Here is a 23,182-nt window from a genome sequence, read left to right on the forward strand (position 1 = left end):
GCACCAAACATGAAAGCACTTTGCTTTCCTCCTCTTAATAAAAACTGCCATCTCACTTCGCTGTGCCTCCAAACCTCATTTCATCGATAAGATCTACCAAGTTACAACGTTACAAAGCAGGCTGCTTCTATCAGGAAAGTCGGGGCGGTTTCCCTTTCCAGTGTCACCCAGGCTGCACATCCCCATGGCTCCGCGGTCGGTGGCATGGCCTCACCCGCTCTCCAGCAGCGCCGTCCCGGCCTGGAGTGCCGTCGTTGCCCGCCGGGCCCTATGACAGATCACAGCGAAAAGGGATTAACTGGCAATAAAAAATCTCACTCCAGCCGCCAGACACGTTACAGCGGCCACACCGACTGCCCTGCCAGCACCTGCGACAGCGTTCATGGAACCCCCAGCAAGGGGAAAGCTGGGCCATCTTCTCCATCACTTTGAATTGCTTGAAAAATCAACCTATTTTTACTTAATCTAAATTCTCCATTTCTATTTGTTATTCTAACGAAGAGAAATATTCTCAAATCCTTTGAAATACATATACGATAAATTAAATTCTTGATATTTTGTTTACTTTGTATTACCAATGAATGGTCTTCCTTACTTTTACTTCTTAAGCTTATCCAAAAAATATCCATCAAGTTCTTAAGTAAAATATTTATACTATCAAATTACTTTTAAAAATAGGTAGTCTTCTCTCCTTATTTTTTAATTTTTTTTCAGAATGATGTTTCTACCATTTGATGAAAAACTTTGCTCTGAAAGGCACTGGCTGTTTGTGACTTGCTCATCACAGCACCGAATGCAGCAGGTCCCACCCGTAGTTCTCACACCTCCCTTCAAAGCCTGGCTCCCTCTCAGAGCCCAGGGGCCATGGCATCAGTGACATCACTTTACAGTGGTCGTTGGGAAAGTTCTCTCCACTCGGTCCTGTCACAAGCTGAACAGTTATATTAATCCCGTCACCGTGGAAAGTGGCAGTTGTGACAAATATGCTACTAACACAATGAAATATAACAGGGGAAGGATGGATGAATGTGTCCTTTTACGTTCAAAACAATTTGGCAACAACCTCAACCAACTACGAGGCTTGGTCCCAGAGGAGAGGGATCAGCGCAAAGCCCTCACCCTGCTAGGATTCTGTATGTCATCCCTTTGTCAACCCTCTGGGCAGCCGAGCACCTAACACACCATCACTCAGACACTTCCTCCAGGCAAAATGCACACACGATTTCTAGATCGACAGCTGAGTGAAAAAGCCGACCCCATCCCATGACACCGACAAGAGCCACTTCTCGGTTCTCACCTCAGGTCCTGGCTCCCCGACAGGGCCGTTCGAGCCTGGGGGGCCCACAGGCCCGGGGGGCCCTTTGTCTCCGGTGGCACCCGTCGCGCCCACTTTTCCTGGTGTGCCCTGGAATAGGGTATAGATATGTCACCCACTTCCACAGAGATGTAAGGATGCCAGTTCACATAAAGGCTGCATGCATCCAGCCCGGCTGGTGTGGCTCAGTGGTTGAGTGTCGACCTATGAACCAGGTCACGGTTTGATTCCCAGTCAGGGCACATGGCTGGGGTGTGGGCTCAATCCCCAGTGGGGTACACGCAGGAGACAGCCAATCGAGGATGCTCATCATTGATGTTTCTATTTCTCTCCCCCTTTCCCTGTCTCTCTGAAATCAATTAAAACAAAACAAACAAAAGCCCTGGCTGGTGTGGCTCAGTGGATAGAATGCCGGCCTGCGGACTGAAGGGTCCCAGGTTCAATTCCGGTCAAGGGCACATGCGTGGGTTGCAGGCTCCATCCCCGGTGGGGGACATGCAAGAGGCAACCGGTCAATGATTCTCTCTCATCATTGATGTTTCTATGTCTCTCTCCCTCTCCCTTCCTCTCTCTGAAATCAATACAAATATATTTTATTTTTTAAAAAAATGCCCGTTCCGAGTTACTTCTGTGCTGTCTGCTCACTTTATTTCTACGCCCTGCTTCCTGTTGGGAGATGTTACTCCCAGGTGTCTGGCTCACATCTGATAAAATCATTCCTTTCTCCTTGTGTGCTGGTCTCAGATCTCTACCCACATGTGCCCCAGTTCCAAGGCCCAGCAGTTCCTTTCTCTGTCAACAACACTCCACATAAAAACATCACCTATTTTTTCTCACGTATATAAACTCTGAGGGGCAAAATTTCACATCTTCAAAGCTAATAGTGAGCCAGGCTTTTGTCCACGCTCCAGCGAATATGAGATTCGTACACCCCCCCTCCCCCCTGCCCCCCGGGAACGGGGATCACTTTCAGAGGCTTTCTTCCGAGTAATCCCCACTGTCACGGCCAATATCACTTTAGCCCAACTCCTTCCTCGCCTTGCTGGTTCACGAGAGCTGCTCTGTGGACTGTGGACTGTGGGTGTTTCTGTCCGCGTGTTGTTTAAGGAGAGGCTACCTACTCACCAGGAGACCCCCTTCGCCAGCTCCAGAGTTTTAATATTTGAAGAAAGATTTAGAGTCACCCCAAATCCACATCCGCATTTGTTTACTTCACTAGCCCCGAGGTCAAATAAACACACTTTTCAAAGACTTTGTAAAGCACTTAAACAAAGAATTTCACATGTAAGTCAAAAGCTTTTGAAGATACTCAGAATGTGTATCGAAAAAAGACTTTAAATCTATTCAGCAAAAATATATACAAATTATACTGCACAGAGTCAGAGAAAACACCGACTGCGCAGCGCCTCACCGCGGGGCCCGGCAGGCCGGGCATGCCTCGCTCCCCGCGCTGGCCCGGCATGCCCACGATCCCTCGCTGCCCCGTGGTGCCCGCTGGGCCCGGGGGGCCGTCCGGACCCTAGTTTTGAGGATAAACTAGAATTAGAAGTTGCCCAGGGTAAAACCATCCACAAGAACTTCACAGTAGCTCACAGCTGAACAGGCTTTTCTGGTACAAGAAAAAGCTCCCTGATTCATAAGGCCAAACGATATATAAGTAATCAATTTATAATCCACACAGACCTTCTAGCCTTATTTAAGAAGTAAAAATAGCTTATCACATGAAAGCGAACTTGAAGATTAATATGAATATTGATGGAATAAAAGAGGTAACTATTCAGGCAAATGTATTTCCTCTTTTAAAAGGACACATTTTTAAAATAAAGAGAATAGTATGATGTATCTGAACACATTAATGTTTAAAGGCATTTGGATATTAAATGAAGTAATGTGCTTCATAAAAAATTTACTTCATACAATGCAGACAGACCAGAAAGAGTGTGTTCTTGTTTGGATTTGGAATACCACACCCTTAGTGCTGTACTTTCATATGTGCACACACACTCTTTCCTAACGCAGAGAACTGCACATGCAAAAGCCTGCAGGGCACGAGGGAGGTGCCGGGTGCTGGACAGTGATGGTGACCTTTCATTAGCAAGTATCTAGTCACAGGCGCTCTAGAGCAAAGATGCCAACTCACAGGCTGCCCGTCTTCTCCGGGGTCCCCTTTGTCTCCTGGGCCCCCGGGGGGGCCGGCTGGTCCACGATCTCCCACTCGCCCGTGAGAGCCGGGGTCCCCGCGAAGACCCGGGGGCCCCTCCTTCCCGGGCTCCCCGAGGGGCCCCGCCGGCCCTGGAGCTCCCTGTGGGACAGAGAGAAAGCGGGAGGGCAGGGGGGGCCTTCGCCGGCCTCACGCCCGTTTTCCTGTTAGAGGCTCAGACATTCATTTCTCAGAAGAAAGTGGACATCGTTAGCAGACAGTTCCCCAGAAGTCACTGTTCAGGGCTGAGATTAACCCGAATTTCAAACCTCTTAAGGCTCCGACCCAACAATAAATACATAACATCTCATCAAGGAAGAGTAACATTTAATAAACAAAGTCCCAGGAATGCTTCCCCACTGAGGGAGGGGGTGAGCACAGGACTTCTGGGATTTAGTGATCACAGGGGCCAGCAGTCAGATTGGGGCTGAAAGGACTTGCAGATAAGCTCCCCCAAGGAACAGGGGATCAGAGATGAATTTGCTTTGACAGCACACCAGTATGAGTTGTCGGATAAGGGTTGTTAATATGGGGAAACAAATCATGCATGGATTAAATTACAGAGTAAGTAATAGGAATTAAATCTGTGTGTATCTGTCATGTGTACAGATACGTGTGTGTGTGTGTGTGTGTGTGTGTGTGTAGTTACTCCACCTTCAATAGTGGACTGACTTACAACAGGGCCTGGGGGTCCAACTCTGCCGGCAGAACCAGGAAATCCCGTAGCGCCCTAGAAATGCAGCATAGAAGCCCCTTAACATAACAGTGAGTGACGTAGGCTCCCGCTACCTGTTTTTCACAGGGCGCTGGGCCTTTGGGTGCCCTCCTGGCTGTGACCCAGGTCCAGCTATTCCTGATCCTTTGTTTTGAGTGGAGCTGGATTAACTGGGAGGAAGACTGGATTTCTCCCCCCCCCCGCCGCCCTCCATTCATCTTGAACATATACAGGCATGTTCCAGGCCAGGGCTGAAACCACATTCGCATGTCACAGCAGGAATGGATAGCGCTCCAGCGCCATTCCCCATCTCCCACCGCTCAGGGGCCATTTATACTGCGGAGGAGGCAGCGGGTCTCTAAGACTGTGACGCTGATTTAGGCAGATCTCCAAGCCAGTGGTTCTCAACCTCGACTGCACATGAGAATCACCTGGGAATCTTTTTAAAATCCTGATTTCTGGGCCTCATCCTCCGGAAATTCTGTTTATTTGTTACTAATGTTGTGGCCCCACCCCATGACAAAGAAACAGAAGTTCTGGAGGATGAGGCCCAGAAATCAGGATTTTAACAAGATTCCCAGGTGATTCTAATGTGCAGCCAAGGTTGAAAACAGCTGCCTTAGAGTTTAAGGCAGCTGTTCTCAACCTGTGGGTCATGACCCCTTTGGGGTTCAAAGGACCCTTTCACAGGGGTCGCCTAAGACCATCGGAAAACACATATATAATTACATATTGTTTTTGTGATTAAATCACTATGCTTTAATTATGTTCAATTTGTAACAATGAAATTGGGGGTCACCACAACATGAGGAACTGTAAAAGGGTCGCGGCCTTAGGAAGGTTGAGAACCACTGGTCTAAGGGAAACGCTTGTCCGCTCCGCACTAGTTACACACACAGAAGCTGTTGCTGCGGCTTCAGATCAACTTTAAAATATCTAAGAGGCCCTGATGTCTCAGCTGACCGTGTCCGCCCAGAGCTCCACCCCCAAACCAACTCACCGGAGGGCCCTGTGTTCCTCGCCCGCCTTTGAGTCCGGGGACCCCATTCGGACCCTAGATGGGGAGAAACAGAGAGACGGCTGCGGTGAGGCAGGCCGGCTGCGCACCAGCCGAGCGGGGGACTGGGCCTGTCCGCAGGGCTCCATCGGGCTTACGTGGGGGCCTGGGGATCCTGCCAGCCCCTGTGGCCCCGGGGAGCCGGCGTCTCCCTTCTGTCCTGGCTCTCCGGGCTCCCCCTTCACGCCTGGCTGCCCATCGGGACCCTGCCAATGGCATCAATAAGCAATTGTTAGAACACTGACGGACAAGGTACTCCACAGCGATTCTTACTAACACGATTAACGTTGGACGTAACCAGCTGTTGTGAAGTGGTGCTTTGTCATCAGTATGACAGCGGAGAAGAGAGAAGCGGCCTGGTGGGATCCTAACGACAGTCCGAGAGAAGTAAGTTATCGCACCAGGTTTCAGTTTAACAAAGAAGTATAGAATCTGGAACTGTGTAAACTCATCCATTTTTGTGCTAGTCCGTGAACTGTTTTGAAAATGAGAATACCTAGAAAACTCAAACTTTCCAGAGTCTTTTACCTTCAAAACATATGGCAATGATAACTAATTAACGCACGCTCTCACAGGGAGTGCTCACTGAACATAGAGATACACGAAAATTATACCTGGGGGCCGGCAAAACCAACAGCACCAATGGGGCCATTTTCACCGCGGGAGCCCTGGAAGACAAGAGGAGGCGTTCACACCTCGTTACGCACAGGAGCACAGCTGTTCGCGGTGGCCAAGCACGGAAACAGCCCAAGTGCCTGCGACAGGACTGGATAAAGACGACGTGGTACACAACACAACGGAGCCCTACTCAGCCACAAGAGGGGATGACATAGCGGCATTTGCCACAACACGGATGGACCTTGAAATATTCTGCCAAGTGAAAGAAGTCAGACAGAAACAGCTAAAAACCACATGACTTCACTCATATGCGGGATATCAAACTAAAACCCATGGGCAAAGGCGGTGATTGCCAGAGCGGGGGCTGAGGGGATAGGGTTTGAAGGAGCCTATTATATGGTGATGGAAGATGGTCTGACTTTGGGGGTGGGCATACAGTGCACTATGCAGATCTTGTATCATAGAAATTAACACCTGAAAAACCTATATGACCCTACTAGCCAACGTCACCCCAATAAATTTAATTAAAGTTTTTTAAAAATACATTTATATAAATTTGGAGTGTCTTGAAATAATATATAGAAAAATCAGACATACTGCTTGAGGAAGACTATATATATAAAATGATATGTATATACCATAGAACAAAATTTCCAAGGTTTGAAGTTTCAAAGACGTCTCTTAATTACTTAGTGAGCTGCTTACCTACACTCACTCGATTGTATCACATTAATAGAGTGATAATCTTTTAAGTTTAATGAGAGAAGTAAAAGCTGAAAACCAGAAAGTTAGAAATAGCCTACTGCATCAGGCATGGTTTTCTATAGCTGTCAGGACAAGAGAGGAACTGTCTTACTGCTCAAGGTGATGCTGAGACCACAACACACGGTCACTTACAGGATTGCCGCGCGAGCCAGGAGGGCCGACTAAACCTCGAGGGCCAGGTTCTCCCTGCAGAGCAGATGGTAGATGGTTAGTGTCCGAAACAGTAGCAGACACAGCACCACTGTGGGACGGTGGGCACCGCATGGAGGGCAGATAACAGACGTGAACTAGCCAACGGCTATGCTTTGTGAAAGGGAAAACAGTGAGAGAGCCTGCTTCCAGGCCTCATGGGCCGACTCCACAGAAGGACTCATTACCTTTTCTCCAGTGGGACCTGCAGGACCCGGGGGGCCCAGGGGGCCTGGCAGACCCTGCAGGGAACAGAGGAACAGGGCACTGAGGGAGAGAAGGCACCAAGTCTCCGCGTTCACACACACAGAGAAGGGCTGCTTTCGCAGAGCATGACCTAGAAAAAATAACGCCATCTACATGCTCTCAACATGTTCCTATCTGGTCGAGAACAATCTCCACAGAATGACTTCATCTCTTTCATCTAACTCAGCTCACCCAGACGTGGCCCTGCCTTCAACAGCAGGCAGGCTCAGTGCTGTTCTCCGCCAGCGCCCCCCTCTCTCAGCCTGTTAACGTTGCTAATCCTACTTGAAATTTGAGTCTAGACTCTAGACTGAAGACACGTGTCTTCATTTGTACAAAATGCCGTATTCTTGCATCCTAATACACTAGCAAAATGTCACCCTTTTATTTCAAAAAAGTGAAGTGTGCTAACGCATTTGGTTTTCTACATCCCCCTGCATGTAAGGAAGCGTCACAGCCCAGCGACACTGAGAAGAGGGGGTGCTCTTGCTCAGAGCCCGGGGAGCTGCCGCAGGATACAAGCTGGGTCTCCTCCACACGTGGCCACAGACTCCCCTCCTCCACCCGGATGCAGCTCTTCCTGAACCACGTTTTCCCTCCAATACCCGTGTGCTGCCTCCTCCTGTGCAGCCAGATACTCGCTTGTAATTTAATTTCTGTATGTACTACTGAAGAAGCTTAAGGAACAAACATGATTCTTCAATTTTATATTATTAACAAGAACACGAGTAAACTATATTAAATTCTCTGGATCTACAGTGAAACAGCATTCTTCCAATAATTTACCTAACATACTTCCCTAAAGGATTTGATGAAATAAAATATAAATTTACACACTTTTTCATAGAGAGAAAATGTATGATTCGTTTTCCCCCTTTACTAATGCCGATTCATCGCCCTGTTGTTTTCTCACCCCTGACCTCCAATACACTGAGAAACATTAATCACAACTTTGCTCTACAAGACTCTACCTGCCTCGCCTGGAAGAGGTCTAGACCAGCTCATGAGATCAGCTACTTCATAGAATGAACACGCCTGTGAGGAAGACAGGTGAGAGAGGCCCCACCGCGGACAGCAGTGACCTCACGTCTCTCAACAGCGACTTTCCTTTCTGGCTGCCCTGACTCGAGGTGAGCAGAACGAGTGTCCACGGTTGGTCAACGTCTAATCTCAGGTTTCCTCATCCTCCAAGTGCAACCGCCATGGAGGTGAGTCCGACCGCCATGGAAGCGCTACAAACGTTATTTTGGAAAGTCCAGGCAACTTCCCATGATGATGATAATGCTGACTCCAGGGCTGGGGGGTGGGGGGGACGAATGGTTTCACTTACTCTTGCTCCATCGTTCCCAGCTGTGCCTTCAGCGCCTTTCTCTCCTAGGCCGCCCTGGGGAAACACAGAACAGCCTGCATTCCTGTGGTTGTCTCCTTCCCACACTTGCACAGAGGGCTCACGAGTGAAGAGTTATGTCTCACGCTTGGAGCCGTACCTCCTGGAGCTCAGAACAGTGCCGGGCACTGCACATTCTCTCAATAGATGTACATTAAAACATGAATGAATGAATGAATGAATGAATGAATGAATGAATGAACGGCTTGTGACTCAGGACGGCGGAAGTAAAAGTCCGTCCAGGACATCAACGTCGGTAGAAAATCTAACTGAACGAACTCAGAAAAAAGAAAGAAGACTCACCCTGTCGCCCTTGGGGCCCGGCGTCCCTGCGATCCCTCGCTCCCCGGGCATGCCTTGAAGGCCCGGTGGGCCCGTGTCCCCGGGGGTGCCAGCTGGTCCTGGGCTGCCCTGAAACCAACCACAGGAAGGGAGAGCACCTCAATATCCAGACTGAACCGCATGGAATTACCATGTTGGTAGTCAAAATAGTAGATTCTCAGAGCATTCACATGGTCTAACCCAGTGCTTATACGTTTCATTTGGAAAATTATCTCTGAGTTCATTAAAAAAACAACAACCAGATCTGCCATTTTGATAATCAGTTTATGTTTTCAACTTTTCTCTTTGGGGAAATTAAGTACTGATTCAAATAAAAATGATAGAGCTTCCTTTTTTTCTTATTTTGGTAACATCATGATGAGATTCTAATAAAGAAAGGAGATATTACATTTAGAGAGTATTTCATTCTCTCTGTAATAAACCCATGATATTAAGCTGGTTTTGAGGCTCATTCAGTGATTAAAGTGAAGCAAATCTTATGCAATCACTTTGGATTATAAAGATTTGCATAATCACGAAAAATTCGACTTCAGACGTTTACGCTGGAACTGGTTCCACTGTCTGCTATCAATGTTAAAATGGCGCCCGGAAAGAAATGGCACTGATTCTTGCCTTCTGCTGCGCTGCATTTTAGATGCAAAGACAACGTCCTTCCGTAGATTTTGTCAGCAGAACCGTGGAACTCAGGACAAGGAAAGTGGAGCATAAACCCCATCACAACAGCGGGCTCGTTTTTAGCTGACGCTTAGCGCCAAGCGCAAGCCTGTAGCTGCTCGTAAGTATTTGCTGCGGAGGAAAACTAAGTAATCGAATACCCTGGAGAACGCAGGGAGCACACGCTGGCTCGTACTCACCTTCGGGCCATCGGGGCCGTGCCCGCCGGCCATCCCCTTCTCGCCGGGCAGCCCGGTGATTCCCGGTTCTCCTCGCTCCCCCGGGTTTCCTCGCTCTCCCTAGCACAACAGCAGAGTGTCAGCCTCAGGGCTTGGTCTGAAGGGGGTTAGGAACATTCCCGAAAACATGAAACAGGTCCTCCCGGGGAAAGCTTCAGAAATGAGCAACTACTGAGGCTCGGTTTCCCGATTTAGTGACAAGAAACAGACGTGAAGGCAGGATAGGGTAGGTTCCCAGCACAGAATATTCCTCACGGGAAGTAGAATTTAATGCCACAGCAAAGCCCCGCTGAAGACACGAGGAAAAGGTGCTTTGTAAAGGGAAGCCGATGGCAGCGGGCGGATGCGAAGGAGAGAATACTCACTCGAGGCCCCAGGGGGCCCACGGCCCCCGGATCGCCAGGAACTCCCTGTAACATGCATGTTAAAAGGCGGGAAGAGAATCTTTGAGCTAAATGGCATTTACTTATTAGAAATCTTTCCAGATCATACACCTAATTTTTTTAACGCACTAAGCCCAAAATATTGAAGAAAGAAAGATGTGTCCACTTTTATAAATGGAGCGGGCATCACACAAATTGGATAGAAATATTTTTCCAGAAAAAAATGATGTTGTAACTGAATATTTGATTTTTGGCAGTGAGAACATACAAAATGTTATCTTCCAAAGTGCATTCATTTTTTTAGAGATACAGTAATATATATACTAAAAGCCTTTTATTTCCTAATGCAATATGAAAAAGTTTTAAGAGAGGGAAGTGAAATTAAAAGCAGTAGAGTACTGGTCTTTTGAATAAAACCAATTCCACTCAACTCAGTAAATACTTCTTGAACATATAATGTGGGCAACACACTCTACTAGGAACTGTGGGCTCAGACGAGGGCTGTCATGACTCCATTAAAGTTTGTTTCTTTCTTGGATAAAGATAATCTCTGTATAAAGTAGGCCTCTGGTCTTATCCCTTGAAATTACTGTCCTCACTGAGGTGTGATCTTCCTAAAACTCAATCAAACAGTAGTGCCCCGGCTTAAAAGCCCTTCGCCAGCTGCCCATTATTCCAAGAGGAAGAACAAGTAGGACTCAAATTAAGACCCTCCATAATCTGGCCCCAATTCACGCCTCCAGCCTCCCTCCACTCTGAGTTGCACCCTGCACTCCTGACTCACAGAACTGTGCTCACGGCCTTAACTTGACCTGCAAAACGTTGTCCGTCCTGTTCCATGTCCTAGCGCACTTCCTCACCTTTCCTCCTCCGCTTACCATCCTTCATCCTTCAGATCTCGTGGAAGTTATGACCTCGTCCAGGAAACTCTTCCTAAACCTCCAGTCAGAATCAGTGGCATCTTCTGTGTTTCCATAGGCACAGGGCCCCTCCCCCCCCATAGCAGTTAGAGTCACTGTCACTGTCTCCCTGTGCTCTGTCCCCCACTGTAACACAGGATACGGGCAAGGTCCATGTCCATCTTGTTCAATTGGTTAAGGCCAAGCAAGGCTTAGCACAGCTGAGCACGCAGCACTCAGCAAATACTTGTTGAATGGTGGAATGAATGAATTCCTCAGAGAAAAATAAACGAAATAAGCCCATGTGCTCATAAAATGATGGAGATAAAGTAGGTATCTGTTCAGAACAGCTGGTGAAGCCTCCGGGAAACTCCATCGCATGCCTCAGACTCACTCAGGGATTAAGAACAGGCGTGGGAAGCATGCGACCTGGGCTCAAAGCCCACCAGCTGTGCGACCCGACACCTGTGCCCCTCCCCCTCCGTAACAAGGGGAGTAGTAGTAGCGAGGGTGTTTGAGGTTAAAAAAGATAACATGTGGCCCAGCCGGGGTGGCCCAGTGGTTGAGCGCCCACCTCTGAGGTCAGGGTTTGATTCCCCCTCAGGGCACATGCCTGGGTTGCAGTTGGATCCTCAGTGCAGGGTGTGCAGGAGGCAGCTGATCAGTGGTTCTCTCTCATCATTGATGTTTCTATCTCTCTCCCTCTCTCTTCCTCTCTGAAATTAATAAAAATATATTAACAAGATAATATATGTAAATCACACCAGAACGGAGCCCCACACCTGATAAGTGATATTAAGAAGCAGTGGTTTCTAGTATTGCTGTTCTTCGCATTCAAACACTTACCTGATCTCCTGGTTTCCCACCTTCCCCGGGAGGCCCTGGGGGGCCTGGAAGCCCCTAAAACCAAAGCAACAATGGAAGTGTGACTGCAAAGCTGCCCAGGCCACAGTGTCAGCAGCTGACCTCCCTCAGCTCACAGAGCCTCCGGGACTCCATTCCAGCAAAAGATGCTGTTCAAACACAGTTACGCACACACAGACCCAGAGGCCTCCATCGCATAACTAACCACAGAAGCCAGCTGATTGGTCAGGCCTTCATTTGCATATCACTGAGCAAACAAAAGAACAATGTAACAGGAGGCTCTTTAGATTTGTCGGTTTCTATAAAGGCTCTGAAAACAATATACTAGGTTACTGGAATACTACTGAACGCTTCTTTTCCCCAAATTATGCTTAGTCGTGCTGCTAAATAATCTACCATACCAATATATTTAGATAAATTATGAAAATTTGTTCAACAAAATCTTTTAGACACTGTGCCAATAAAGTCAGATAAGTCTTAAAACAGTTAAATAAATGTCACTGTGATATGAAGAATATTTTTTGGTTTTTCATTTGTTAATAGCTTTGGGTTTTAATCAGTTTTTCAGGGGAAGTCTATTCTTTTTCTTTGAAAAAAATGTTGGATTTTTTTCAAATGTCTATCCTATTTACTAAAAGAGGGATGACTTGGAAAACTGTAGAGCTACGCATCGTTTTATCGTATCTTTTCACATTTTAAAAGAGCGTGTAGTCAGTGGAGAGGGACTCAACAACGGAACTGCGCGTACCTGAAAGCCGGTGGGGCCAGGGGGGCCCTGCTCGCCTCTCTCCCCAGCCAGGCCCTAAGGCACGGAGGAAAGGAAATGGTGAAGATCCCAAGCCAGCCCTCACCCCGCGTCCTGTCCGTGAGAACCACAAGAAGTATTTCCATTTATTGTATTTCTTCCAATCGCATGTTCTTCACTTTGGCCGGATACTAAACTAGTATTAAAAGTCATCTATTGGTTTGAAGTCCCTGCTAGTGAGAAAATATCTTTCAAAGCCAGCAAAGAGACTGATGACATGTGTTTATTTTTTGATCCAAACAAAATGTCTGGAGCTAACCATAAAATTATGGGGAAATTGGATGAATTGGAGATGGAAAAATTCATTACTTTCATATATCTAATCTAAAATGGTAATATTTTCATTGCAGTTTATTTCTAAGTGTCATAAAAACCCATTAATCAAACCTTCAAAACTAGTCAACAAAGCTAGTATTTTAATTCATTTGGTATTTTAAACAAATAAAATGCCAAAATATTTCTGATAAACACTTCATTTTACAATGCTAGGATGAAAATATACCTCAAAGAATATAATTCCTTTTTAGCCCTCAAAAGAAAAACCAGCTTAAATAAATATCTATAAGACACATTATTAGAATAAGATAGATAATATTCAGTGTTTCAATATTTTAAATAAAACACAGTATTAAATGTTCCCTAGTTGACATATTTTCCAACAGTGATACATAAAGATGAAGAGGCAGCCTTTTGCCATCAGCACTGTATAGAGATTTAAAATGAAGAAGCCACTCATGCCGTTTTAAAAGGCAGACGACTCCAGCACAGGAATCCAAAGGAAAGATGTAACTGCCATTATTCGATATGCGCTTCTTCCTTATTCCCCCCAAAGTTATCGTCAGTAAAGTCCTGGACAAACACAATGGAAAACGCAATATGCACACATTTCTGCCAAAAGGTCACTTACCGGGGGGCCCACGGGCCCAGAAGGGCCGACTTCGCCGTCTTTCCCAGGAGCCCCCTAGCGTCACACAGAGAGAGGTTGTGAGATGAGGGCCATGAGAGTCTGCGTAATTTTATTTGTTTTTCTTTAGCAGAAAATGTATATAGCTACCCTCTGTCCAGGGACACCAGCATTTCCTGCTTCCCCAGGTTTGCCAGGATCGCCCTAAAGAACAAACTTACATGTCAATCAATCTGTCCGCAGCACGCCTGTGCCCGGTGAGAACTACAGGAGACGACAGGCAGGTTACACAGGTACTCACACTGCTGCCCTTGGGGCCGGGGAGCCCCATGGTCCCAGGCTGCCCCCTGATTCCGACGGAGCCGGGGGGCCCGGGGCGGCCGTCCTCCCCCGGAGCGCCCTGCAAAAGCCACAGGAGCCACGTGAGTTCCGTGGAGGTTCTTTCTGAACATCACGTCACCCCCGGAGTCACTTGCCTTCGCTCACTATAAAACCTAACGTGTTTTAAGTTTTCCGACATGGTTATCTGAGTGAATGAGGACAGGCGAGCGTCTACAAAAATGAGCGAAAGCTGTTGGAGTATCTTTGACTCTCCAGTCTCATTCTACACCCGAGCCTCATCTCCATGTCTCCTCCCTTTCTCAGCTGAAAAGAGGAATCTGTCCCCTCTCCTTTCTCTTCGTGGCAGTGAAACCTCAGACTTCTACTCCACACCTGCATAGAAGAGAAGGGCCCAGAGCATACGCCAAATTCATGCCTGCTTATCTCTTTAATGTATCCAATTGGAAGGAGCATCGAGAAATAAGAATGCTGCTAACAGACAGATCTCGTCAATATGAAGAACACATCATTCTGACTTTCCCCTGATGTCCAGGAAGCAATTTTAATCTCAAACATTTACTTCAATAAAATGTGACAATTTTGGTGAATTTGAAAATATGCAGATCCTAACTATTTGCTTCCAAGGGGCAGGGCCCCTTAAACAGATAAACATGGTCAGCAGCCATGGGATCAGAAACATCAGCCCCCCTAGCTGCCTGCCTGGAGGAGCACCCCCGGCTGTGGGCGTCGGCTTAAAGCACTTACCAAAGGCCCGAGTTTTCCTTCAGGACCTTGAACCCCAGGATTGCCTGTCAGACCCTGAAAATTAAAGTAACTGTCAGTTTGACCTGCAGCTGAAGATCCTGGAGTAAAAACAGCATCGCATTCATAGGACCAGGTTCCACCTGGCAAAGGCCGCTCGCGGGCGCCTTAGGGTCCCCTAGACAAGCTCCGGGACCCTCCTGGCCTCAGCAGGATGCTCAGCAGGATGCAGGGCGACCAGCACAGAGGCCGGCGGGCGGCATCAGGGGGGGCTCTGCCTCCAGGGCACCCCCAAGTCCCCCGCAGTGCCCAGGCCGGATGCCAGGGCATCAGTCTACATCGCGGTCCAGGAGCCACCCAGGCTTGGAAACCTCACGTAACCGCTCTCTGTAACGCACCTCCAACACAGTATCCTGGTCCCAGCAAGGGGGGTGCCCAGGTACAAGTCACCCCAAAATCAGGAAAACCAACGCTATGCTCCCACCAGATGTGTATAGTCCAGGGGTGGGCAAACTTTTTGACTCGAGGGCCACAATGGGTTCTTAAACTGGACCGGAGGGCCGGAACAAAAGCATGGATGGAGTGTTTGTGTGAACTAATATAAATTCAAAGTAAACATCATTACATAAAAGGGTACGGTCTTTTTTTTTTTTTTTTTTTTTAGTTTTATTCATTTCAAACGGGCCGGATCCGGCCCGCGGGCCGTAGTTTGCCCACGGCTGGTATAGTCCATTCCTAGCCCCCCAGTCCAGATGCGGTCTAAACCCAGGGGTCATTTTCACATCAGCACTGTTGGCCGGCACTGGGCGGCACTCCCCTGGATCAGACACGAGGGAAGAATGTCTGAGCCAAGATGCAGCCACGCCAGTGTTTCCTTAGCAGAAGGAAGGCTAGTGCGGGCTTCACTGGCGGACTCAATCCTGGGCTCAGGAGAGAGAGCTCATGTTGGGCCAAAGGTATCTTTTCATCCAACTTTCTGTGTAACTCCTTTTTCCTGAAGGGACTGCTGACCATTGAATATGAGGGCAATTCCAAAGTTGAAATAAATGTCAAGTGATAGAAAGTATATCTTACATGACATTTATCAATTCTCTCCGTCAAGTCAAATAAGTTATTATCAAGCAAAATATATATAAAATGGACAAACAGGAATTTTTTTCATGAAAAGAGGTAAAATTGTTCATACAAACCCTTTGAAAAAGGAAGACTAGAATTAAGTGTGTTTTCTACACATGACAAAAATAACAAGCCAGTATTTACAAAATAATGAACCGGGCCAAAACCAAAAAACAAAGAAATGTTCCAAGTTGTAAAAGTGAGCTAGAAAGAGGGGGGGGGGGATAATGAGGGAGGAAGGAAGGAAGGGAAGGGGGAGGGGAGGGAAGGGGAGGGGAGGGGGGAGGGGAGGGGAGGGGAGGGGGGGAGGGTAGGGGAGGGGAGGGGAGGGGAGGGAAGGGAAGGGAAGGGAAGGGAAAGGGAGGGGAGGGGAGGGGAGGGAAAGGGAGGGGAGGGGAGGGGAGGGGAGGGGAGGGGAGGGGAGGGGAGGGGAGGGGAGGGGAGGGGAGGGGAGGGGAGGGAAGGGAAAGGAGTAAAGGGAGGAAACACCCTTCATGAATTCCCAGGAGCACGTCTCTTGGCTGATGGACCACAAGACGCAGTGTTCTTACCCGAGCTCCAGGCAGCCCTGGTTCCCCGGGGCGTCCTGGGTCCCCCTGCCCTCCTTTAGGTCCTGACGAGCCTACAGGCCCCCTCTCTCCTTGCGCCCCCTGTTCCAAAGCAAAGCAGACATGTCAGGAAAGAGCACGGAGACACATGAGCATATAAAGTTCCTGTTCTGCTGAGCAAAGCATGAGTGTAACGAACAACAGCTGGTCAGTCACTGCAGCGACCTCCCGGCAAACAGGGCCCCTCGCCTTCTGCTCTAACTTGCATTCCCGGGAGAACCGCGCTGTTTCTTCGTTACCCAATGAAAGTGGTGATCGGAGCCTCGCGCCGATCATTTAGATATTGGAAAAAACAGAATTTTGAAAGAATCTAAATTTCTAGATAAAGGAAAGAATACGTCAGCTCCAGGAAATGACCATGACCTCTTCTTCTCGGCATTTCCCTGACGAGTCCGGAAACAAGCTGCCATGCCCCCTCCATCGGCAGCCTCCCCCCACCGTCTATAACCCAGACATCGCACAGGACATCGGTGTCCAAAGCTGTTCTGGGTCTGGGCCCCACGGCCAAGGCTAAAGCATGACGCTGGGCCCCTGCACCTCCCGCCGCGCCATGGCCACCCTGAGGAAATGGCCTCACCTTGGGTCCCGGTAAGCCATCCGAGCCCGGGAAACCGCGGTTGCCAGGAGCACCCTACAAAGGAGCAAGATTCGATCTTAATACCTGTCGATGGTTTCGTAATACATACCGAAGGGATAACGTTTACCTTTAGCACTAACGGCTTTAGAGTCTGTGATCAAGCCCATATGCGGTAAATACGCACAAGAAAAAACCTGACTACACAGCGGAAACCTTAAATTTTAAAGAATATATAAGTACCGAGCCAAAAAGTTATCCAGAGCAAGAAATATTCTAACAACTCACGGTAAAATCAACCCTAAACTGACACACAGGCAGGCGAGGCACAGGAAGGGCGCACCGGCACACGCAGAACTGCCGGGCCACGCCTGGGCCTGTGCGCTGGCGGCCCCTGCGCCCCGAGGCTCACCCAGGGGGAGTGCGGCCTTGTCCCCCTCAGGCCCGGCCCACTGTCCTCCAGGGCTCTGCAGTCAGCCTCAGCGGGGCTTTGCCGTTTCCTCCGCTGAACAGCGTTCCTCCCGAGTTCTCTCCCAGCACGTCCTCACCCTCGGGTCCCGTTTCCTCGCCTCCTCATCTAACGTCCCCCCGGGTCACACCCGGAGCTATTCCTGCCGCATCGCCCTGTGACTTCCTACGTGTGCGTGGCATTTATTAAAACGTGCCATTATGTCTTTACTTCATGTTGGCTTGTTTTTTGCTAACGTCCCGTCAGAGTGCACCACAGTTTACCGGCCCCACGTGGGGGCTGGGCCCGCAGCCCCCTGCCCGCCGGGGCGTCCCCAGCAGCACAGCGGCCCGTCAGTCCGAGTTCAGGCCCTGGCTGCATGACTACAGTGGCTGGTGGTGCCTCTCAGTCACAGGTCACCACGCTAACCAGCACCCGCAGGCGTCTCCTAGCCGCCCTGGCTCTCCTTACGCCCCCAGACCTGCTCCCCGGAGTGTCGGAGCTGCTCCGGGCCTCAGTTTACCCGTTCTCCCGCCGGCCCTTGGGCACCGACCGCGCCGGGGTCGCCGCGTGGACCTCTCTTGCCTTCCTCGCCGGGCGGGCCGATGGGCCCCTGCACGCCGTGCGGCCCCTGTTGAGAACAGAGAGCAGTTACCAGAAAAGGCCGTGCACTGAGCGGAGTGGAAAGAGCCACCTAATGAAGCCAGCCGCACATTCTCAATCACATCCAACGGGCTCTGTCCGTCCAGGGGGATGGCCGTCTCAGTCATTACTTCGCAGGCGTCAGCATTTTGAGGTGCCCACTGCTAGGCAATGCACATGTCCCCCTCGTTTAAAAAGAACGCGCCCTTACCGGTTCCCCTTTGGGGCCAGCTTCTCCTTTGAAGCCTGGGACTCCTGGGTCGCCCTGAAATGAAAGCATCCTCAGCGGGAGCACCCCCCTCCCTCCCAGCCCGCCCCCTCCTCCCCCCCGGGCCCCGTGAGCGCAGTGAACAGCCGGGAGCTGAGTCCGGACTAAGCACGGTCCCCTCTGAAAACCTGACACCATGTGTGTGAATTTTCATAAAACGCAGCAGAATTGGGCAGCAGCTTGTTTATTTCACAGTGTCCTCAAGAGGCTTGTTTTTCAGTTCTGAGTCCCATTTTGCATGCCAGAATAATTACAACTATTTAGCTATTACTCCAATTTGATCATTAAAATGAGAACCAAACAATCACCACTTCTGCAGAAAACCTACTGAGGGTTTATTTTAGGAAACAGAATCGAAATCATTTTATATTTCTGTCCTATCTATTGAGAGTTTGACACCTTCTCATAGGGCATGACATCTCTAAGGGGCTTTAGGGTTTTTCTTTGTTCAGGGCTTTATGTATGTGTGTCTTCAAATACCAACTGCAGTTTGGGTTTAGGAGCCAGACTGCTAAACTGAGAACGTGATCAAATGAAATGTGAAGCATCAGCAGCCCTCATGTTTTAATAAATCTGTCACCAGCAAAAAGGATTGATCAGCAAAAACCAAATGACTTGGAGCAGAATCTAGAATATCTGTTTTAAGTAGTGCTAGAAAAAAGGTTGGTTTTATGTATATATCCAGCTAAAACATATGTAAGCACAAGTTTTCAATCTGTTTATTTCTTATGGGTGCATCGTAATATTTTTCCTAGAACGTAATTTTTATAAAATATGGAAACTCATTAAATCTAACAATATGTTGAAATCTTTCTTCAAGCACCATATGATTTCACTCACATGTGGAATCTAATGAACAAAATAAACTAACAAACAAAAGAGAAAGAGACTCATAGACACAGAGAACAGACAGACAGCTGCCAGAGGGACCGGGCGTCAGGGGGCTGGTGAGAAAGGTGAAGGGATTAAGTAAAATAAATAAATAAATAAGAAAACACCTCCTGGTCACAGGCAGCAGTGTGGTGACTACCAGAGGGAAGGGGGTGGGGGAGGGTGGAAGAGGGTGAAGGGGGGATAAACGCAGATGGAAGGAGACTTGACTTGGGGTGGTGAACACACGATAGAATATACAGATAATGTATAGGGTTCCCCCCAAAATGTATACATACATTTTGAATAATTATAAAGGCAATATTTATTAAAATATATTTCATTTTCAAAATTGAGCTATCAGCTGTTAAAGTGTATACATTTTGGGGGGACACTCTATTATAGAATTATTACCTGAAACCTATATAATTGCATTAACCAGTTTCACCCCAATAAATTCAATAAAAAAATAGAAATTAAGCCCTGGCGGGTAGCTCAGTTGGTTGGAGCATCGTCCCGATATGCCAAGGTTGTAGGGTCAATCCCCAGTCAGGGGTCAGGGCACATACAAGAAGCAACCAATAAATGCATAAATAAGTGGAACCACAAATTGATATTTTGCGCTCTCTCTCTCTCTCTCTCTCTCTTCCAATTAAAAGTTAAAAGAAGAATAACTCTCAAGAAATAGTTGTTGAATCCACTTTTAGTCAAATCATCATTGTAAGCACCCAATAAACCTCCACATCTCCTCACACTGGCTTGCTAATGTTTCTATAATGTTTATTATTCAACTGCTCGTAAAATTCTGAGTTCGAACATGAAGTTCTGGCCTTACTATTTTACACAAAAACCACTACCATGATGTTCCACTTTGAATTTAAACCTCGACACTCATGTTAGCGTTTGCTCCCACTTTGTGAAGACCCCTGTCTTCGTTCGCCTCGTTCAGTTACGCCCCGGGTTTCACTGCATCTCGTCAGATGCTGTCCCTCTCGGCGAGCTCAGTCCCATTACACCAGCGGCAGTAGCGGTTCTGAAGGACGTTACCGGTTGGCCTCGAATTCCTGGAAGCCCAGTGCTGCCCTGAGGTCCTTGGGATCCGGGGGGCCCTGCCAGGCCGGGGGGCCCAGAGGGGCCTGCAGAACCCTGCCAGAGAGAGAGACACGGTGAGCAGAAACCGGAGGAGCCTCCGCCAACGGCCAAAGCCCCGTGTCCACTTGAACTTCACGCAGCGGAAACGCAGGTGCTCACCGTCGGGCCTTTGGCGCCAGGAGTCCCGTCCGTGCCCACGGCGCCCTGAAAGGTACACGAAAAGTCTATCACATGGGCAGCCATGGCTAGGGGGTCCTCTCAGACGTCTACCATCTTCCAAACGGGAGACCATAAGTTACCACCCAAAAACTCAACGGCCATCACATTGTAAAAGTAACTTTGATGATGTTTTCCATCATTTAGACGCAGCTGGCGTCACCAGGGAACTTGATCTTCTCCTGAGCTGCAAGCACGCGGTCGGCAGCCAAGGGACATGTGCGGCCCGCCCTTGTGCCGGAGCTGCACACGCCCGGCCTCCGGCCGCCTCCCGGGCCTGGCACTCACCGGGAGGCCCTGCGAGCCCACTGGCCCCGGCGGCCCCGTCTCGCCTCGCTGCCCCTGCGGGCCTTCCGGGCCTCGGGCGCCGGTGGGACCTGCTTCTCCCTAAAGGGGAGCAAGGAGAAACGTCCATTTTAGGAGAATGTCAGCACGCGACGATTCCAAGTAGATCGCTTCCTTGAGTTTCACATTTTACGCCCAGATCTAAGGGGGCCGAGAGCACAGCTCCCTGCAGGGCTGGGCCTGACCTGGGCGTGGCTGCCCCCCCACCCCCCCACTTGGGGCAGGATGTGGTCGCTAAGGGCAGCCTGGGAGCCGCCTATTCCAACCCGAGGGAGCGGCCCCGAGAGGACACCAATGCAGGGCGTGCAGTTAAGTTTTCACTCAGATAAACAGCAACTAATTTTAGTATAAGTTTGTCCCATGAAATATTCGGGGCATATTTATACCAACATTTATACTTCGTTGAACTGAAATTCAAACTTAACTAGGTTTCTGCATTTTACCCACCACGTTCTGTACCTAGGTATACCTAATGCTGACATTCCAGAACTCGAACCCGAAGCTTGAGGGAGCTCATGGGAACCAAGAAACCACATGAACTCCCTGCTCAACCCCCGTCGCCCTTCGCGGAGATGCAAAGAGCCGGAGGTGGCGTGTGCTCTCCAGCTGAGGGTGAGGGCCACGGGAGGCCCTTAGAGGCACAGAAACCCGGCGTCTCACGGGGATGCTGGGTGTCGGACTTCACCAGCAGCTCTCGGGAGCCACAGGCAGTGCTGGCAGCACCCTGTGAGCGGGGTGGCGTGTGGCTGCCCCTCTGTGGAGCCCAGTCCCGGGCGCCCTGAGGTTCTTCCCTCACAGCCGGGCTCCTGTGAGGGCGAGGGCCTCACGGGAAGGGGGAGGGGGCTGAGAGCAGGATTAGGACTTCGGGGAGCAGAACAGATGTGGGGAACAGAAGGTCCCACCTGCCTGCGCTCAGAGTGAGTTGTCGTGAGGAAGGGACGGGGAGTGAAAGACCCAGGGCAGCTCTGGAGAGCAGCCGACCCCGACCCCGGCCCTGACCCCGACCCCGACCCCGACCCCGACCCCGGCCCCGACCCCGGCGCCAACCCCGGCCCGACCCCGACCCCGACCCCGGCCCCGACCCCGACCCCGACCCCGGCCCCAACCCCGACCCCGACCCCGACCCCGACCCCGACCCCGGCCCCGGCCCCGGCCCCGGCCCCGGCCCCGGCCCCGGCCCCGGCCCCGGCCCCGGCCCCGACCCCGACCCCGACCCCGACCCCGACCCCGGCCCCGGCCCCGACCCCGACCCCGACCCCGACCCCGACCCCGACCCCGGCCCCGGCCCCGGCCCCGACCCCGACCCCGACCCCGGCCCCAACCCCGACCCCGGCCCCGACCCCGACCCGGACCCCGGCCCCGACCCCGACCCCGACCCCGACCCCGACCCCGGCCCCAACCCCGACCCCGGCCCCGGCCCCGGCCCCGGCCCCGACCCCGGCCCCGACCCCGGCCCCGACCCCGACCCCGACCCCGGCCCCGGCCCCGACCCCGGCCCCGACCCCGGCCCCGACCCCGGCCCCGGCCCCGGCCCCGGCCCCGGCCCCAGCCCCGACCCCGACCCCGGCCCCAACCCCGGGGCAGAGGTTACAGGTGGCAGGAGAGGCTTGAGAACAACTAGACTTGATGCCGCTCGCGCTTCAGGGAGTGTCTGAGTGTCAGTGTGGACTGAGCGTGTGTTCGTTTTTGAAGCTCACGTCCAATTCGAGTAGAACTGCTAGCAAGAAGCAGAGATGAACCAAAGAACGAACGTGCGTAAGCCACGGACACAGACAGTCGTGTGGTGCAGGCCTGGGGCGGGCAGGTGTGAGCGGAGGGTCAGTGAGAACAAAGGGGGACGTCTGTAACACTTCCACAATAAAGACAGTTTCTGAAAAGCAGGGACCCCCCTGAGGGCCTGACGCGAAGCCCTCTGTGTGCACAGATTACCCCACTGGCTCGCCAACAGCTTCCAGGAGGGGAACAAACAAGGTAAACGGCCCCAGCAGAACGCGTCAGTCCGTTCCCACGGGCAGTGCCGAACAGCCTCTCCGTCCACCCCTTAGTGGTCAGGGGTGAGAGGCAGGAGGAGGGGGAGGTGGGGGGGCAGTGAGAGCCCGCCTCCTGTGAGAGAACAGCCTGGACGGCCTGACTCACTGCAGACTCTTGTCTAGAACATTCTGCTGTTTGTTACCGCCAGGCCCTGCAGCCAAGGGCAGATCCCAACTCAGATCCAACCATTACCCTGCAGCGGCCACAGGGTCTGCGTCAGGGTCTAACGCAGCAGGTTCTCTGACAGCTGTGTGATTATAAGTCACTCTCTTTGGGTTACATATTATTTAGTCATCTCATTTTTACA

General features: G+C 50.4%; 1 protein-coding gene across 1 annotated transcript in view; it reads right to left on the bottom strand.

Annotated features, from left to right (window-relative positions):
* Positions 1 to 23,182, bottom strand: part of COL5A2 (collagen type V alpha 2 chain) — a 154,893-nt gene that overhangs the window by 32,260 nt on the left and 99,451 nt on the right. The window contains exons 18-44 of the mRNA XM_059704846.1: positions 20,788 to 20,886; positions 20,443 to 20,487; positions 20,239 to 20,337; positions 18,265 to 18,318; positions 17,935 to 18,042; positions 16,967 to 17,020; positions 16,333 to 16,431; positions 14,669 to 14,722; positions 13,884 to 13,982; positions 13,733 to 13,786; positions 13,586 to 13,639; positions 12,622 to 12,675; positions 11,856 to 11,909; positions 10,093 to 10,137; positions 9,689 to 9,787; positions 8,796 to 8,903; positions 8,436 to 8,489; positions 7,048 to 7,101; positions 6,803 to 6,856; positions 5,902 to 5,955; positions 5,386 to 5,493; positions 5,231 to 5,284; positions 4,192 to 4,245; positions 3,456 to 3,617; positions 2,727 to 2,834; positions 1,298 to 1,405; positions 215 to 268 (exon numbers count right to left, since the gene is read on the bottom strand). Of these exons, the coding sequence (XP_059560829.1) occupies positions 215 to 268; positions 1,298 to 1,405; positions 2,727 to 2,834; positions 3,456 to 3,617; positions 4,192 to 4,245; positions 5,231 to 5,284; positions 5,386 to 5,493; positions 5,902 to 5,955; positions 6,803 to 6,856; positions 7,048 to 7,101; positions 8,436 to 8,489; positions 8,796 to 8,903; positions 9,689 to 9,787; positions 10,093 to 10,137; positions 11,856 to 11,909; positions 12,622 to 12,675; positions 13,586 to 13,639; positions 13,733 to 13,786; positions 13,884 to 13,982; positions 14,669 to 14,722; positions 16,333 to 16,431; positions 16,967 to 17,020; positions 17,935 to 18,042; positions 18,265 to 18,318; positions 20,239 to 20,337; positions 20,443 to 20,487; positions 20,788 to 20,886 (2,043 nt within the window). The remainder of the gene's footprint in view (positions 1 to 214; positions 269 to 1,297; positions 1,406 to 2,726; positions 2,835 to 3,455; positions 3,618 to 4,191; positions 4,246 to 5,230; positions 5,285 to 5,385; positions 5,494 to 5,901; positions 5,956 to 6,802; positions 6,857 to 7,047; positions 7,102 to 8,435; positions 8,490 to 8,795; positions 8,904 to 9,688; positions 9,788 to 10,092; positions 10,138 to 11,855; positions 11,910 to 12,621; positions 12,676 to 13,585; positions 13,640 to 13,732; positions 13,787 to 13,883; positions 13,983 to 14,668; positions 14,723 to 16,332; positions 16,432 to 16,966; positions 17,021 to 17,934; positions 18,043 to 18,264; positions 18,319 to 20,238; positions 20,338 to 20,442; positions 20,488 to 20,787; positions 20,887 to 23,182) is intronic.

This window comes from Myotis daubentonii, chromosome 7, assembly GCF_963259705.1.
Source record: "Myotis daubentonii chromosome 7, mMyoDau2.1, whole genome shotgun sequence".
In the NCBI taxonomy this organism is placed as follows: domain Eukaryota; kingdom Metazoa; phylum Chordata; class Mammalia; order Chiroptera; family Vespertilionidae; genus Myotis; species Myotis daubentonii.